This window comes from Aethalodelphis obliquidens, unplaced genomic scaffold (genome assembly GCF_003676395.1).
Source record: "Aethalodelphis obliquidens isolate GAN/ISIS:26980383/991018 unplaced genomic scaffold, ASM367639v1 scaffold31, whole genome shotgun sequence".
NCBI classification, from domain to species: domain Eukaryota; kingdom Metazoa; phylum Chordata; class Mammalia; order Artiodactyla; family Delphinidae; genus Aethalodelphis; species Aethalodelphis obliquidens.
Genome location: NW_020837975.1, coordinates 17,241,801 through 17,257,969, shown reverse-complemented (window position 1 = coordinate 17,257,969; position 16,169 = coordinate 17,241,801). Strand labels below are relative to the sequence as shown.

At 42.8% G+C, this 16,169-nt stretch overlaps 1 protein-coding gene across 2 annotated transcripts; it reads right to left on the bottom strand.

Annotated features, from left to right (window-relative positions):
• Positions 1-554: 554 nt before the first annotated feature.
• TDRD6 (tudor domain containing 6) lies at positions 555-14,198 on the bottom strand. Of its 2 annotated transcripts, XM_027126811.1 has the most exons (4): positions 6,732-14,198; positions 4,945-5,069; positions 3,585-3,674; positions 555-584 (listed from the first exon to the last, which is right to left on the bottom strand). In XM_027126811.1, exons 1-4 carry the CDS (start codon positions 12,805-12,807, stop codon positions 555-557), a joined length of 6,321 nt encoding a protein of 2,106 aa, XP_026982612.1. In that variant the 5' UTR covers positions 12,808-14,198. The 2 variants fall into 2 exon arrangements, with proteins under 2 accessions (XP_026982612.1, XP_026982613.1); XM_027126812.1 differs by lacking the exon at positions 3,585-3,674.
• Positions 14,199-16,169: the final 1,971 nt, after the last annotated feature.

Genomic DNA, 16,169 nt, shown 5'->3' with positions numbered 1-16,169 from the left:
ACTACAGATATTCCAGAACCACAGATATTTCCTTTTTAATGAAATGACACCACTATACTTTTAAGGACAAACGTTATTCAAATCTTGTGTCATATTAGTATACTTCTAAATTCAAACAGAATATTAGTCAAAACTAGACAGAAAGGCAAAGCTTCAGAAAGAAAACAAAAATTTTGAAGGACTTACTGCTAACAAAGCCATCCTCCCAAGCAGCATCATATAATATGCTTGTCATAAACCTATAATTTTCTATTTTAAACACTATATTCAGAAGAAACCCAAAAAGTTTTTTTTTGCAGTGTGAGCTATTAGAAAGATAACACATTTAAAGGGAGAGGAAAGATCCCAGCTCCGTATATGCAGAAATAGCACTATGAATACACCACACAGGCAGCCTGAGATCTGTTTTGTTTTTGACACATATCAAGCTTTTTGGAAACAACAACTTCTTCTGATTACGTGCCCTCAATTTTCTGAAATATTCTGTTGGTCTGGGCGAGGTAGCACTTGTTTAAGAGCAGCTTCTGACTGACTGGCCGCGTTTATGGACACAGTTAAATCTCTATCATCTCCAGACCTCTTTTCTGAAACAAGAAGAGAAAAACCTCAAGTTGAGAAAGAAACATAAAAATAAGAAATTGTGTGTGTGTGTGTGTGTGTGACGGGGGGCCATGCTGCAGCATGCAGGACCTTAGTGCCCCCGGGCAGGATCGAACCCGTGCCCCCTGCAGTGGAAGCGCCGCGTCCTAACCCCTGGACCGCCAGGGAAGTCCCAAGAAAATTCTTTACATGGGTGCTACCGTGACAAAATTAATGTCCTCTAAAAATGGGGAGAGGGAAGAGATGAGCATTCTAATTACTACAGGGAATTATTCCGACTGACGTGATTTTTAAAAATATTTTGGTTCTCACATTGTACCTATTATCATGTAAAACTTCCCGAAAAAGATTATGAAATTGGTATATTTTATATTTTTCTAGGATGATATTTGGCAAGGCTGATAACCAATTAGTTCTTTGTTCTCTTTCATTAGTGTGTATATTTCACATAATACTAAAGTCAGCAAAAGCTGATTTCATTCTCCATGTGCCTCAGTGTGCTACTTACAAACAAGATCATGCAATAACCAGGAACATCCAAAAAACAGAATCATCACATACACTAAAAATCTCAAAAGAAATTCCAAGAGATTATTTAACAAAGATCATTTGAACATCTGAGCTAACACTGAAAAACTCCTTTAAAATATGTATTTATCATACACCTTCAAGATTAATTCAATCAACAAATTCCCTGTATTTCAAGAAATCTTCTTCTTGTTTACTTTTCACCATTTTTAGCTGAAGTGGTTTTTATTTTCCTACTGCTAACATCCATGGAAATGGATGAACCATTTTTACTTGAGAGATTCAGGGTAATCGTACCTTAAAGACTTGGCCATTCTGGTTGGTAAAAGTATTTTGTTTTAAAAACACAAGTTACCTTTGACCACAGTATCATCCAATGATAGGCAGTAAAGATCTTTTCCCACTATCTGGAATACAGCCTAACAAAAGAAACCTTTGGATTACTACCACTTCTTTATTGTAAATACAAAATAATTAAAATCAGAAAGGGGACCATAGATACACCAGAAAAATGGTGAACAACAAAAAGTAATCCTATTAAGACTATGCCAATTTGATTTTATAATGAAGAATAACGTCAAGTATATTTTCTATTCTTCAAATACCCATTTATCTGGAATATCTCCACTGTAGCATTCCATGCAAGGACTACAGTGTCCTTTTCCAATTTTCAGCTTTCAAGAGGTAAAGAAGGCCAATGAACAAATTCACTATATGTCCAACAAGAGGAGAAATGGTTTAATCAATCATGGTCTAGTAATGTCATGTAATATTATGCAGCTATGGCCTTCTGGTTGCAGCCAAGATGGAGTAAGCTGACTTACACTGATTACCATGGAAAATTCTGGAAAGAATACAAAAAGCAACTACTTGAGGCTTCTGAAAAGTAAATGCGATCAGAAATATAGAAGGACTGTAGTAAAAACTTGAATAACGACCCAAAACAGGGGTGAGTTTCACGCCAAATCACAGCTGCCAGGCTGGGGTGGGCAGCAAAACTGAGCGAAATCCCCTCTTTCTAGCCAGTGGAGTGGGGAAAGAGGCCCCGAATACTAAAGGGTGGGGCGTGGGGGGGGAAACCCCTTCACTGTTTTACTTTTTCTGCACAGCAGTCACAGTGCAGGCATCTACAAATCTGAGAGAAGACGCTGGCCAGTGGATTGAGGAAAACAGCCCTTTGTTATCTGAAGAGTCTAGAGGCAGGGGGTGGGGTGTGGGGGTTTTTTCTCTCTTTTCTCTATCTGCTTCACACCAGGCCTGTCAAACAGAGCTGCCTGGTCAGCACGCCGGGAAACACTGGGAGAAGCATGCTTTCTGGCCAGAGGACCAGGAAACGGGGCCCCTGGGGGCTGAATAAGAGAGGACCCTTGGAGCCTCAAAGTATGGAGGAAATCTCAGAGAGGACAGGAATTGGAAAATTTGAACCCCTAATATTATATGTGAACCTAAGGTCATCCCAAACGATGCAAATGCAGAACAGAATCAAGAAAAGAAAAGCATAGCTAACTCTTTAACCCCTGAGTGACTGTATAAACCTCTGCCCAAGTTGTAGACTAACCCCTCTGTGGCTTATGCCCTGGGCAGACCCAAACATTATAGCAAAGACGTTGAAGACTAAACTGACACTGGAACCACCAAACACAGAGAGAGAGAGAGAGAGAACTTGTGGTATGAACCTAATCAGGTTGACCACCTGCTAAAACAAAAACTTTAACATTTTCCAGAAGATTTTAACAGCCTCCAAAGTCTTACAACATCATATTCAAAACATTCAGAATATAATCCAAAATTACTCAACATACAACGAACGAGGAAAGGCTAATCATTTCTTAAGACAATCAGTAGATGAAAACCCTGCCATGACGAGATACTGGAACTACCAGATACAGATTTTGTAGCAAGAAGTTCAACAAACTGCAAATAGGATAAACTCAAATGTCTAGACGTATCATAACAGCATGGGAGATTGCCTACCATATAATCTTAAATGAAGGACACAGAATATAAAACTGAATGTACAATGAAATAACCATGTTCAAAATATGTAGATGATATATTTATATTCCATATAAACAGAAAGATTATTAAAGAAAACCAAACTGATCAGTCCGTTTGCCTTTGGAAGGATGTATTACAGGTGATTGATACTTCCTCTTTTTAACTTTGTCATATTCCCAGATTTTCTGCATCAAACGTATTTCATAAAGGTCACAAATGCCAAACAATTTTCCTTTTTTTAAATCCCAAAATGAAAATCAGTGAGTAAAACATTAATAAGAGATACTGGGCATAAAATCTAGAAACATTGCATTATTGCTATTTTCCACTGTTGTTATTACAATAGTAGTATTTTTTCCTCTATTATTCCTAAACACAAGGGCTTTGGAAATAGTTCCAGTCACCTTTCAAAATGAAAGAGAACACTCTCATTAATTACTATTTACATAAACCCATACCTCACATGGACTCCTATCCAATTTGGGTATACCATTCCAGACATTCTCAGGGTTCACTACCTCTTCCATACCATTTGAAAGGTTCAAAACCTACAGGAGAAAAACAATAGTAAAAACTGGTCATTCCAAAAGCTGTGACTGATGTATGTACCACAGCAACCATTTTTAAAAGGAAATACTTGAAAAGGTAATTAAATGATTTTATTAAACATCAATATTACATTTCAACTCAATGGTACTTCAGTTCAAAAAATGTACATTGAGTATCTGTGCCTAGAGATCAAAGGCATAAAATTTAGATCTCAAGAAGTTCAAAATTTGGTGGAGGAACAGACCACTAAGCAGACAGTTACAGTACAGTGTAGGAAGTACAGACTCCTGCAACAGGAGGTATAGGAATACAACACAGGTATAAAGCTTTTGTTGGCGGGGGACAGAGAGGAGTGAAGAGATGGAGAGATTTAGAAAATAATGCTAGTGAATGCTTCCTGGAAGAGGCAATGGCTAATCTTTTAAAGATAAGTGGAAATTATCCAGTTTGGGAAGGGGACAGAATACAGGCAAATAGGACTGCATTATTAACTATATCAAAGAAGCCAAACCCAAGAGTATATATAAGAGAAATCAAGCAGTATGGTGTTCATCTAATATAAGATACAAAACCCAAAGGAGTAAGACCTAAGGCTGGAGAAGTACATGGACACTCAACCCCAGAGAACCTCCTGTGGCACGTTAATGACTTTTCCAGACTTGAGGGTCTCAAATTTTCATGGTGCAAGAGTATACGTTACTCGTCCTTCCCCTGGAAATCCTCAATCAGACAGCCAGGGCAAGGTCCAGGAATCCATCAATACATTTAAGAAATGTGCCAGGTGATTCTGATTAAGGTGGTTTTCAGACCACAGGAAAAACACAATCTACTGGAGGTTTCCAAGAGGTTTTCCACGAGCGAATGATGGAGTCAGATTTGCATTTGACAAACTTCACACTGGCAGTGTGGAGAATCAACTGAATAAAGACTAGAAGTAAACCAGTAGAAGGTTATTAGAGGCATCTAGCTGTGAAATGAGAGACTTAATCAAGACAGTGGCATTAGGTATAAAAAGTTTTAACAAAGAGATAAGAAGTGGAAAGTGCAGAACTCAGTGACTGACAGGATTTCGGGAGTAAGGGAGATGAAAGAGCCCTGGATGCTTACATAGGAACTTTTTAAATGATTTTTGCACTGCATCAAATTATCACGGGGAATGAGCAGGTAAATAATCTATTCAATTGGATTTTCTAGTCTGATAAAGTTTGGTAAAATTTCCTTAACAATCTGCAAGTACATTTTGAGACAAATTACTTCAGTTTTACATACCCTTGTGCCTTCTTCAGCTAACTCCAAAATCTCACATTTAGACCACGTGTTTCTTAGACTTGACCACACAACACATTTGGATCCCACAGTAAATCCTTTCAGAGTGTAGGTGTTCTCTGGTTGAGCTGCCAAATTGAATAGAGCAAGACTCAATGCATACCTCGTAATTCCTTAAAGATATGCAAGCAAAGCATTTCCCCAACATGCATTGACTATTCTCGTATCATCAATATCACATATGGTACGACATGTTCTAAGTCTCCCTCCCTCGATTTTATTTTTAAATTCTTCCAGTGGCCCTTCCCCGTATAATTCCTTACTGCTCTCCTCAAAAAACACAACCATGATGCGCTGTTTTTTTAAGGATGTGAATCTGATTTCTAACGTTGAGAGTTACTACTTAAAGCTGGCTATTATAGCCACATGGAATGTGGTCTGTGGTTACAACAGCCATTTCTACAGCAAAGCAGCATGGTACATACAAGTGAGCAGACACTTTTATCACAAAGCTGTTACTTATTATTAAAATGTGACTATGAGGAATAAAAATCCAGGCTGGTATTTAAATAAATTACTGTACATCCACAGGATGGCCTACTACAAAACTAAAATATTTTTGAAAGCATATTTAAGAGATTAAAACGCAGGATTCAACACTGTATGACAGTATGACCTCTAGTTAGTTTTTTAAACTGTATATGAGTAGACACACACAGAAAGGGTGAGAAACATCAGGAAGGAAGAATATACACCATCATAGCATTCACAGTGGCCATTTCTTGGTGCTGGGATTATGATGATTTTCATTCTCCTTAGTCTATTGTTTTCTCTATTTTGTACAATGGCTCAAATCTAATATAAAAATTGACACTTAAAAAGTTTAACATTGATTATTTTTTTAAAAAACCTAAAAGATAGCTATTTTGTGTAACTTTCAAGTCTCGTTAAGTAGCCAAGAAAATAGCAGCAAAAATAATTTATAAAAAAGTTAATGACAATTAATGTTCTCCAATATTTACTCATGGCTGTAAACTTGCTTGATTAATACAGGCTCCCTAACTCCATTTTTTTAAGGGCTTCTAAACGAATGGCAAGGTATATGATGAATTAAAACAGTTAATTCTTAAAACTGTGTTGGGGCTTCCCTGGTGGCGCAGTGGTTGGGAGTCCGCCTGCCGATGCAGGGGACGTGGGTTCGTGCCCCGGTCCGGGAGGATCCCACATGCCGCGGAGCGGCTGGGCCCGTGAGCCATGGCCGCTGAGCCTGCGCGTCCGGAGCCTGTGCTCCACAACGGTAGAGGCCACAACAATGAGAGGCCCGCGTACCACAAAAAAACACTGTGCTGAAATGATCCCTACTGTAAATTCATGCCTACATTATTATGCTTGGCAAAGGAACACTATATTTTTCAAAACTTACCAAAAAACATAACCTCTTGATTTTAGAGATGATTTGTTTATATTTTAAATGTGATTACTTTTTGGAGACACAGACTTGAAGCATTCTATTTTTAAAAGCAAAATTAATAATTCAGCATTTCACCCAGCATATAAAGAATTATTTTACGTTGATTTTACTACTTAATTACCCACGTTTAAAATACCCTTCGTAAAATCCAAATCTGATTCTCTTCTCAGGTTTTAATCTTCCCTCCCCCAAATTAATATTTTAAAAATTCAAATAAGAATTATTCTCTTTTCTTTAAAACAAATAAGTACTTTTCACTTAGTTAAGTAAAAGCGAATGGGAAACAACAACAACAACAAGAACAAAAAAACGCACATACCCGAGACATGATCTGGTAAAGCGTGATTGTGTTTCCTTCCGGGTTCTTCTTCAGAAAACACAGAGTTCAACGATGACACGGCATCTCTAAACAGAGATGTATGTTCTGTAAATTCTTCTTTATAGATATTCATTTCAATCTGCATCTTGGCATAGCAGGTCTTTCCCTGCTGGCACAGCCTATGCTCCTCATCAAAGCATTCCGCACAACTGGACCTTCTTGCGTCCTCAGCACACAGGGACTCTTGGGCTTTCCGACTAACTCTTAAAGACAATGGGTTTATTTTGTCCTCTAGACACAGCTGGGCTGTAGGTAATTCTAGTTCAGGCTGTTTCTCGGCTTCACAGTTGAGGGGCAGTAGCCCTGCCAATGGTGGCAGGTTGGCCGCTGGGTCACAGCCTTGGGGAAGAGGCACAGACAGAGGCACCAGGCCCAGCTCTTCTTTCCCCTCCTCTGCAACTAAGGAATGCTGCAATTCAATGAATTCCAGCTCCAGGAATTCTCTGGACTCATCATCAGGAGAAAGCTCTACCTCGAGGGAATTCAGTTCCAGGGCCTCCTTTGTTTCGGTGGCATGTGGTAACAATGCGCTAAATCCTGTAATTAGGTACTTATCATCAAACTTTGCTTTGTCACCCTGATGGCACTCGACTTTACCTTCCAGCATCTCAGTGCCACTTTCATCTTTGCCTGGGTTTTCAAAAGTTTCAAAAATGTTATCAGTTTCGGGGACAAAGAATTTACCTGGTTTGGTTTCAATGATGTTTAAGTCTTTGTCAATTCTTTCCAAGAGGTTACCTGTCTGTGATTTGACACAGAGTGCTTTCTCTTGTCCAGCTTTGCTACTTCGTTTCTGAAGTCCAACATCTGGATTGGGGGACCCAAGAGCTCCCTTTATGTCTACGCCATTGTTTTCATAGGGCAGGTCACTGTCACTCACACCAATCTTAGAATATTTCTTCATTTTCTCACTAATACTTTCGCCTTTGCTTTTCAAGTCAACGATGGCTAAAAGGATATCACAAACATCCCTTTTGATTTCTAATACTGTTATCTCCAACATATCTTCTGTTACTATTTCATAAAAGTAGTCATTTCCCTCTTGAGGGCATGCACCTTCTGAAATATTAAATCCTGAGAGGCAACATGGAAAGGCTTGCATGGGAACTGCCAACAGTTCAGAAGGGATGTTCCAGAGGGCTTTGGGGTCCACACAGTCTTCAACGTTTCCAAAGTCCACAAGCCTGACGGACACAAGAGAATCTTCACAAATATTGGTGACAAGTGCCCTGTAATAATGCCCGTCTTCTCTGTATCTCACTATGCAAGGATCTCCCATATGAGGGCAGGAGATGCAGCTTCCCCAAGCTGTCACCTGCTCTCCAGCAGTTTGTACTTCCACTTCTAAATACTGAAGTTTCTCTGTGTCCGCAAACTGACACCAAAAATATTCAGGTCCATCGATCACTGTGGCATAAGCTTGTATCATCTTCATCTTTGGATTATACCAGTTAAGAAATACAGAAGTGTCTACGCCTGTTCTGTTGACAGACTTTGAACAGGCACCTTTAACTATTTGGGTAGAAAGTCCTATTTGAGATTTTTCACTGAAAGCGTATCTGCTCATCATATCTTCTGCTATGATCCCATGTTCATCAGCAAGAATAACTTCCCATTTGTCTTGAAACTGAACAAATTCGCATCTTAGTTGCGCCTCCTCTGTCCTTCGGGAAAAGTAATTCATCATTTCCTTATGGTTTAAAATCTTAGGAGCCCCAAGTCCCCTTAAGGAACAGTGAATGCACAGTCTGGGTGATAGTGCATTAACAAGGTCAAGTTTGCCTACTGTGTTGGTGTGAACCACAGAAACATTGCCATAATCTATAAACTGCACAGAGAGAAGGTCATTGGGTTGATGTTCCTTGACCACAGCACGATACCATAAATTGTCTTCTGGGAAAACAGCACATATTATATCTCCTCTTTGCAAAGGTGGACCTGCATAATATTCAGGCCTTGTTCTAACAGTGTTTAACCTCTCTGAAAGACGATCAATTTCAGCCTCATCTTCTGTTAGTTGAACATAAAAGTCTGAAAGGTCATTTATATGAGAAACATACACAGTTGTTTTAAAGCCAGGCATTATAGTCTTCTGAGGGAACTCAGAAAATTTTAGAGGCAAACCTTTGTTACATGAATCTCCTATTTTTCTCTCTGGAAGAGCGGCTTCTAGTTTTGTGGCTTTCAAAGGGGGCTCAGCCGAATTTACTAATTTCTTTTCTACTGGTAATGGACACACTTGATTATTTTTATTTGCCACAGAGTCCGGATACTGAGTGACTAAGTTTGTCTTCATTGAACTGCATGAAAATTTGATTTCCTTACATGCTGAGCTGATCTGAGGTTTGTATGATTCTCCTAAGATCACCAAACTGTCTGATTTGTTCTCTATTGATTTACTTAAATACTGTGTAGGTGACAACTTCACAGCTTCCTTTTTTGCTTCAAGAGTTTCAGGTGTAGAGAGGAGTGATTCACTTTCTTTTTTTCTTGTCCCGCCTTTGGAACCTAGGAGTCCTAACTTCTCATTAATATTAGCATTAATTTGAATGCTGTTGTCATATAGTTCTATAATCAGTCTTCCATCTGGATCTTTTGCTACAACCAAAGCCTTCAATGACTTCTCTGAAATAGTCTCCTGAAACCGCGTTGTGACTTCTTCTGGTATATGATCAGGAATATCAGATAATGAACATTTAATGGCTTGCATGGGCAGAAGTAAGACGTCATATGCATCGCTAGGTATTGGAAGCAGATCATCATTTGTTACCGCATAACTATTCCCAAAATCAACAAAAAAGACTTTATTTGGTTCTTTTTCTATGATTATCCCCCTATACCAGTTTCCGTCGGTATACCTGGCAAGGCACAATGTGCTGGGGACCAAGGGAGATGTTTTTAAATTCAGCAAAACTTTACTTAATTGTGTAATATGATATGACAACTGTTCTAAAATATTTGCATTTCTTCCCAGCTGGCAATAAAATGTCCAAGGGTCATCGACATGTGTTATATACACTGATTCTTCACTTCCAATTTTCATACCATGTGTAGAATAGTAGTAAGAATGGAGCTGAACAGAGGACACCAGAGGCTTCTGAAGTTTTACTGGTCTTGCAAGTCTCTGTTCTACCAAAAAATGGCATGCACTCTGGAAAGGTGTTAGCAAATCCACAACATTAAACAGTTCTTCAACGTGAATGGAAGCCAAAGCAAATATTGTGCATTTTAATTCTACATTGTCTTCCCACGCCTTGTGCACAAATTCACTAAAAGCCTGGATTGCCTTTTCATCCCAAACAAAAGGATTGTGACCCGTTGGTTGAATTAAATTATAAAGGCTGCACCTAAACGCTTGAACCTTAACCTTGAGAAACTCTTCACTAATTGAATAAATATTCTTCACAGATACCGTTTCTTTGTCTCCATAATCTACAAATATGACGTTGACATGCTCTGAAGATTGTGCCCCAGTAATCAGAGCTCTGGACCATTTTCCATTTGCTGTTCGTTTTGCCAAACAAGCAGGGGTGGTTCCCTGGTAGGGAGTAGCTGTATTCTTGCAATGGTCCTGAATACTACACATTAGCGCTTTAAATCCTTCTATGTTCCTGGTCAGCTGGCACCAGAAATAGCCAGGGTTTTCAACATGAGACACTTTGACTTCTACTGTACTTCCAACTTCTAGCTCCTCTTTACAAGAAGAGCCTGGCTTAATGTCCAAGAAATTCTGTACAAGAGGAGAGTAAACAGACACTCTTTTCTCTTTGTCCTGTACAACTAGTCCAGTTGAAACGTTTGTCACAACTGTTGTGTCATTCACAGTTTCTGGAACAGCTGTAGTTTCACCCTCTCTCTTGACTTTGTGTTCTACTTCCTTCTTGGCAGAAGATATTTTGTTATTGTCTGCAGTAAAATGGTTTGAAACATGCCCTGGAGAGTGGGCACTTTTGCAAATATTTTCCTTTGTTTCAAATTCCTGATACTTGGCAAATCCAGCCTGAGCAATTACCTTACTAATGTTTTCTTCCCCTGTTCTTGATTCATCGAGAATCTCAATAACATACTGACTATCCTGCTTATCAAGGACATGGATAACTAATTCTTTGTGCAGCACAGTCTTTTTAAAAAAGGAAATTGCCTCCTGGCTCCAATTTTTTCCCAAAGGCCAAATATCGGCCAGGGTGCACCTCAGGGCCAGTATTGGTAGCCGCCTAAACTGAGGGAGCAGCATTCTCACATCATACCGGTCCATATTTTCTGAATTGCCCCGGTCAACGAAGAATACATCCACACTCTTGTCGTCTAATCGAGTGACCATAGCCCGATAATAGCCACTTTCTTTCCATTTCACACAGCAAAGGTCATCGGCTTCAGGTTTCAAAATAACACCATCCAGCTTACTGGCAGAGGCATAGAAACTGCACATTCTCCTCATTAATTTGCTGAAGGTGCCATTGTGTTTCCTCAACCTAATCCAAAACTCAGAAGGATTTTTCACAAACTCCACCTGGGCATCATAGAAGGCGTTCATCTTTAACCTGACAGACCTCAAGGCTGGGAGTGAAATCTCTTCATCCACTTCTTCAGCAGGAGACTGAGACTGAAAAGCTGTTTCTGGTTCCTCCTCCCCGCCCCCCTCCTCCTCCTCCTCTATTCCCTGGCTCTGAAGCAATCGGTCAGCCAAGCAACAGGACTGTACTCCGAACACACAGTTAAGATTAATCCCATCTTCTCCATACAGGGTGACGTAATACACATGCTCAAAGGAAGAGTAAAATTCAATCTTTGCGTTCACTGCCTGGCCCAGAAACAGTGCCTTCAGGTCACCGACCTGTGACCGAGACCAGCCTCTGCCACCATCCCAGAGTCCGTACAAAGCGCAAGGGTATGTCACCACGGGTATTCGAAAATATTCGGGCAGCAAGTAGCGAAGGCTATTACAACTCACTAACTCCTTCCTTCCATAGTCCACATGAAGTACCTGGGCACAGCGCTGGGGCCGGAAAGTCTCAAGCAAGAGCGCTCTGTACCAATGTCCATCCAACCCGCAGGATGCGCACGGAGAGCCCGGCTTGTCTGGGCTCTCCTCCCTCTCCTCCCAGGTGGCACTGGTATAGTTCTCATCCCCTGTCCCGGGGGAACCCCTATATATCTGGGCCATGCTCTCGGAGAGGCGGTGGACCTCCTGCGAGAAGCTGCGGAGCCGGCAGTGAATGCGGTGGGGATGGCACACCTGGGTGACCACCATGGGCTCCGTCACGCCCAGCTGCAGCTGGGGGTAGAAGTAATCCAGGCCAGCCTGCTCCTGCTTGGGCGGGATTCGCGGGACGATCGGGGCCCCGGGGCCCAGGACAGCCGCGGTGGCCGAGAGGTAGCGCTTGAGCAGGGAGCGGAAAAGGCCGTCGGGCACCTGCCGGGCCAGGCCGAGCTCCTGCATCTGCTGGCTCAGCTCGGGCACCTCCAGGAGGACCAGACGGTGGAGCAGCAGCACGTCCAGGACCCGTCCGTGCATCTCCTTGCCCTGCAGGTTGCTAAGGAAGTCCACGGCGCTGGCAGCCCAGTGCTGGGGCTCGGCCCCGCCCACGCCGCCGCTGCCGCCCGCAGGCACCAGGCCAGCCAGCACGCAGCCCAGCACCTCCGACGGCAGGTGGAAGAACTCGCTGCGCCCAGGCGCCAGCGAGCCCGCGCCGACCGTGATGGTGCGACCCTCGTCCAGCAGGAAGACGCGGCTCTCCTGCGCCTGCCGGCTGACTACGCGGCCGCGGTGCCACAGCAGACCTGCCTGCACCAGGCACAGCTCGCCCGGCGAGGCCGAGGTGCCGCCCAGCGCCCATGGGCCGTGCGCGGCCGCCGCCGCTTCCTGGATCTCCCGGCTCAGCCTCACGTACTCGTCCCGCCGCTCGCCCACCAGCCCCCAGAGCTGCACGGGGATCACCGCGGGCTGCACGTCCACGAAGGACACCCGCAGCACCAGCGAGGCCCCCGGCGTCGGCAGCCCCGGCGTCGAGCACATCTCTGCCGCGCCGCCCGGCCCGCGAAGCCCCCGCGCCGCTGGAAGGAGAGCCCCGCAGACTCGGGCTCGCAGGACACACGGACTGGGAAGGACACCAAGCCGGGCGACCCCGCCGCAACGCCGCCTCCGGGCCTCCCGGACTCACGCTGACTGGTAAGACCCTGCGGCCCGACCAACCGCCCACGGTTGCGCCCCCGCGCAGGCATTTGTAGCGCGAGGTGGCCCGGCTTCTGGCCGCGGGCGGCGGGCGGACCTGCTTACCTGTGCTGGGGGGCGCAGAAGGGGCCTCGAGGGCCGAGACGTGGCGGGATCCGGACGCCACCTGCCTCTTCTCAGAGCGCCTTCGACTCTGGAGCACGCAGGGAGTCGGCCGGGCCTGGGGCGGCGGCGAGGCCCAGACCACGCAGGGACCTCCTTTTCGGCCGCCCGGCTGAGACCGACGAAGCCCGGCGAGCCCGGCGCGGTGCTAGCCATTGAAGAACCGGGGAGGAGAAACGGAGGCGCCCACCGCACGTTCTGGGTGTTGGGCCGGAATTCTCGGAGGCCCGGCGCTCTCCCGCTGCGGGCCGCGCGGTGGCGCTTGCGCCCCCGGGGCAGGGCGTTGGCTGTGTGCTCTCAGCGTTGTGGCCTCGAGCAGGTCGCTGACCGTCTCTTCTAGGAACCTGTTTGATCGCCTGGATGGATACAGTTGTGATAAGGGTTAAAGTATGAGAGTATATGAAGACTGTTAAATGTTTCTTTCCCTACGATTACCCGGTGTGAGTTTCTTTGCTGTATCGTTTGCCCACTTTGCAGGCGTTTAGTCTTCATTTACGCACGGAGCTAGCACAGAACTGGGCTCAGAGAAGGAGGTCAAGAGTTTTGGAAGAAACATGACTTCCAACGCTTGCTGCATCTGCTATGGCGGAGGGCCTCTTGGCTGGACTGTCGTTCTTTTTCCCACCTAAATCTTACCAAGGTAACCCTTAGGAGACTCTGTTTGTCAACGGGAAGGGGAATGGAAAAGTGCAGGCAAACTAGGCGTAACTCCCAGAATTACTACATTTGTGCTGAAATGTTTGTTCATTGGCGAAGTTAGGCACAGTCCTAGGGGTTTCTCATACTTTTCCACTTCACTTTTTCACATTGTGAAATGTCATCAAATTTAATAATAGATGAAATCAAGACAGTGCTTAATATAACCCTGGCCTGACAGTGTAAATCTCAGTGTCTTCAGTCTATCCAGATTAGAGGTTGCCAGGTGCTTCCAAAGCCTCCCGTGCTTGCTATGCAGTTTCACGTTGTGTGGCAGTTGTCTTTGATCACTCTGTCATCCCACCAGCTTGAAAGCGCCTTGTGGCAAGAACTGTTTGTTGCATTCCTGGAATCGAGCAGGGGGCTGAGGCAATAAATACTCGCTGAATGAATATATGAAAGAATGATTTTGATTTCTCTAAAATATTAGACTTTTACCTGATAAACTCATCCTAGAAAACTCAGTTCAATTTTCCAAATTTTCTCTAATGTTTTACAATAATAATGGAAGAAAAATAAACATTTGGTTTAAACACATCTAGCAAGTTCTAGCTCAGATGTGTCTTCCTCATGACTTTACTATTCCCAGGCAGAATTGATTATTCCCCCCTTTTACATGCCTCTATTATATTATCTATCACATCTTGCAATTGTTTCCTTTTGCTCTGTTCTACCAGAGTGGGAACTTCTTGAAAGCAGGAACTCTTCTCATTTATTTTTGTATTCTCAGTGCCCCACACAGTGCTGGACTTTTGATTAGCACACAATAATGTTTAGCAACAACAAAAAAGTAGATAATCTGGCACTATATCCTTGATGATGGAAGAAAGGAGTTCATTATAAAATGGTCTTACTGTCATTTGGGATTGTTTGATCCAACATGGAATCGTGATTTCAACTAATCTTCTATTTCAGTTCAAGCTGTATAACGCAGCTCTTACAGAGACCACAGCGTTGTAGACAACAATCTAAGCAAATGACTTCTGTTTCCTGTTTAACTTGCTCCCCACCCTTTTTCTGTAACTCAGAGCCTCTAATCCTCAATGTCAAGGTGTATCGTGTAGCTGATGGGCTGATCGGAGCCATTCCTCACATCCTCCCAGATATTTCCAGTGTCCTGCCTCTGCTGCAACTGGGATAGGTAGCTTTACTTTGCTCTGTCTTGCTCTGCTGCTGGACAGGGATCTTTAAAAAATCGGACCATGGCACTGTGAAGATTAAACTCCTGCTCTATATTTCCCATACTTTATTAAGCAAAATATCTTGAGTTCCATAAAAAATAAAAAAACTTCCATCTTCTATTTTTTTAAATTAGGGAATTCCCTGGCGGTCCAGTGGTTAGGACTCCGCACTTTCACTGCCGAGGGCCCAGGTTTGATCCCTGGCTGGGGAACTAACATCCCACAAGCCATGTGGTGCGGCGAAAAAAATTTTTTTTAATTTAAAAAAAATTCCTTAATAAGACACCAGTAGTCTGAAGAAGTGGTATCAACTGTTATATATGACTTTTATTTACAACCTCAGTGAAGCTTAATAAATTAATGATGATTTCCTAACATGAAAGCACAAAACTTCCCTCCTCTTAGGCTTTGAGGGCCTTGGCCTCAGAAAAAGTGAGAGGGAGTAATCCGATCCTTTTACAAATATTTAAGGGTTAAAAGAGAAAAGGATAAGGTGAGGGATAGAATGTTTCTGAGAGATATGTGGACACTATATTGTGAGTTATTTCAGCATTTTTTTATGGAAAAAATGCAGAGAAATTGGGCAAAACATATGAATCATTTATTCTGTGCTATCATATCTGTATATGGAGAACTCTAAGCAGAAACACGTACACTTTAGACTCTGTAGTTTCTAACCACTAATTAGCCCTGTTTAAAGATGCTTACTTAGAAGATTACTGTTCAATAAATATTTTTTAAAAATTATTTAAGTGAGAAATACCCTGTTAAGAGAATGAAAGGACAAGCTAAAAGGAAAGATAGGGAAAAAATACTTGTAAACCACATGTTTGACAAAGGACTTGTATCTGCAGTATATAAAGTACTCTCAAAACTTAACAGTAACACAAAATTGAAAATGGGCAAAAGATATGAAGAGACATTTCACTGAAGAGGATATACAGATGGCAAGAGCAATATGAACAGATGTTCAACATCATTAGCCATTAGGGAAAAACATTAAAACCACAAGCATATATCATGACAACCTAGGATAATGACTAAACTAAAGCAACAGTGATAAATATCAACACCAACCAGAATGTGGAGAAACTGGATCATTCTGATTGCTGGTGGGAATGTAAAATGGTAGGCCACTTTTTAAAAACTAAATATGTACTTACCATA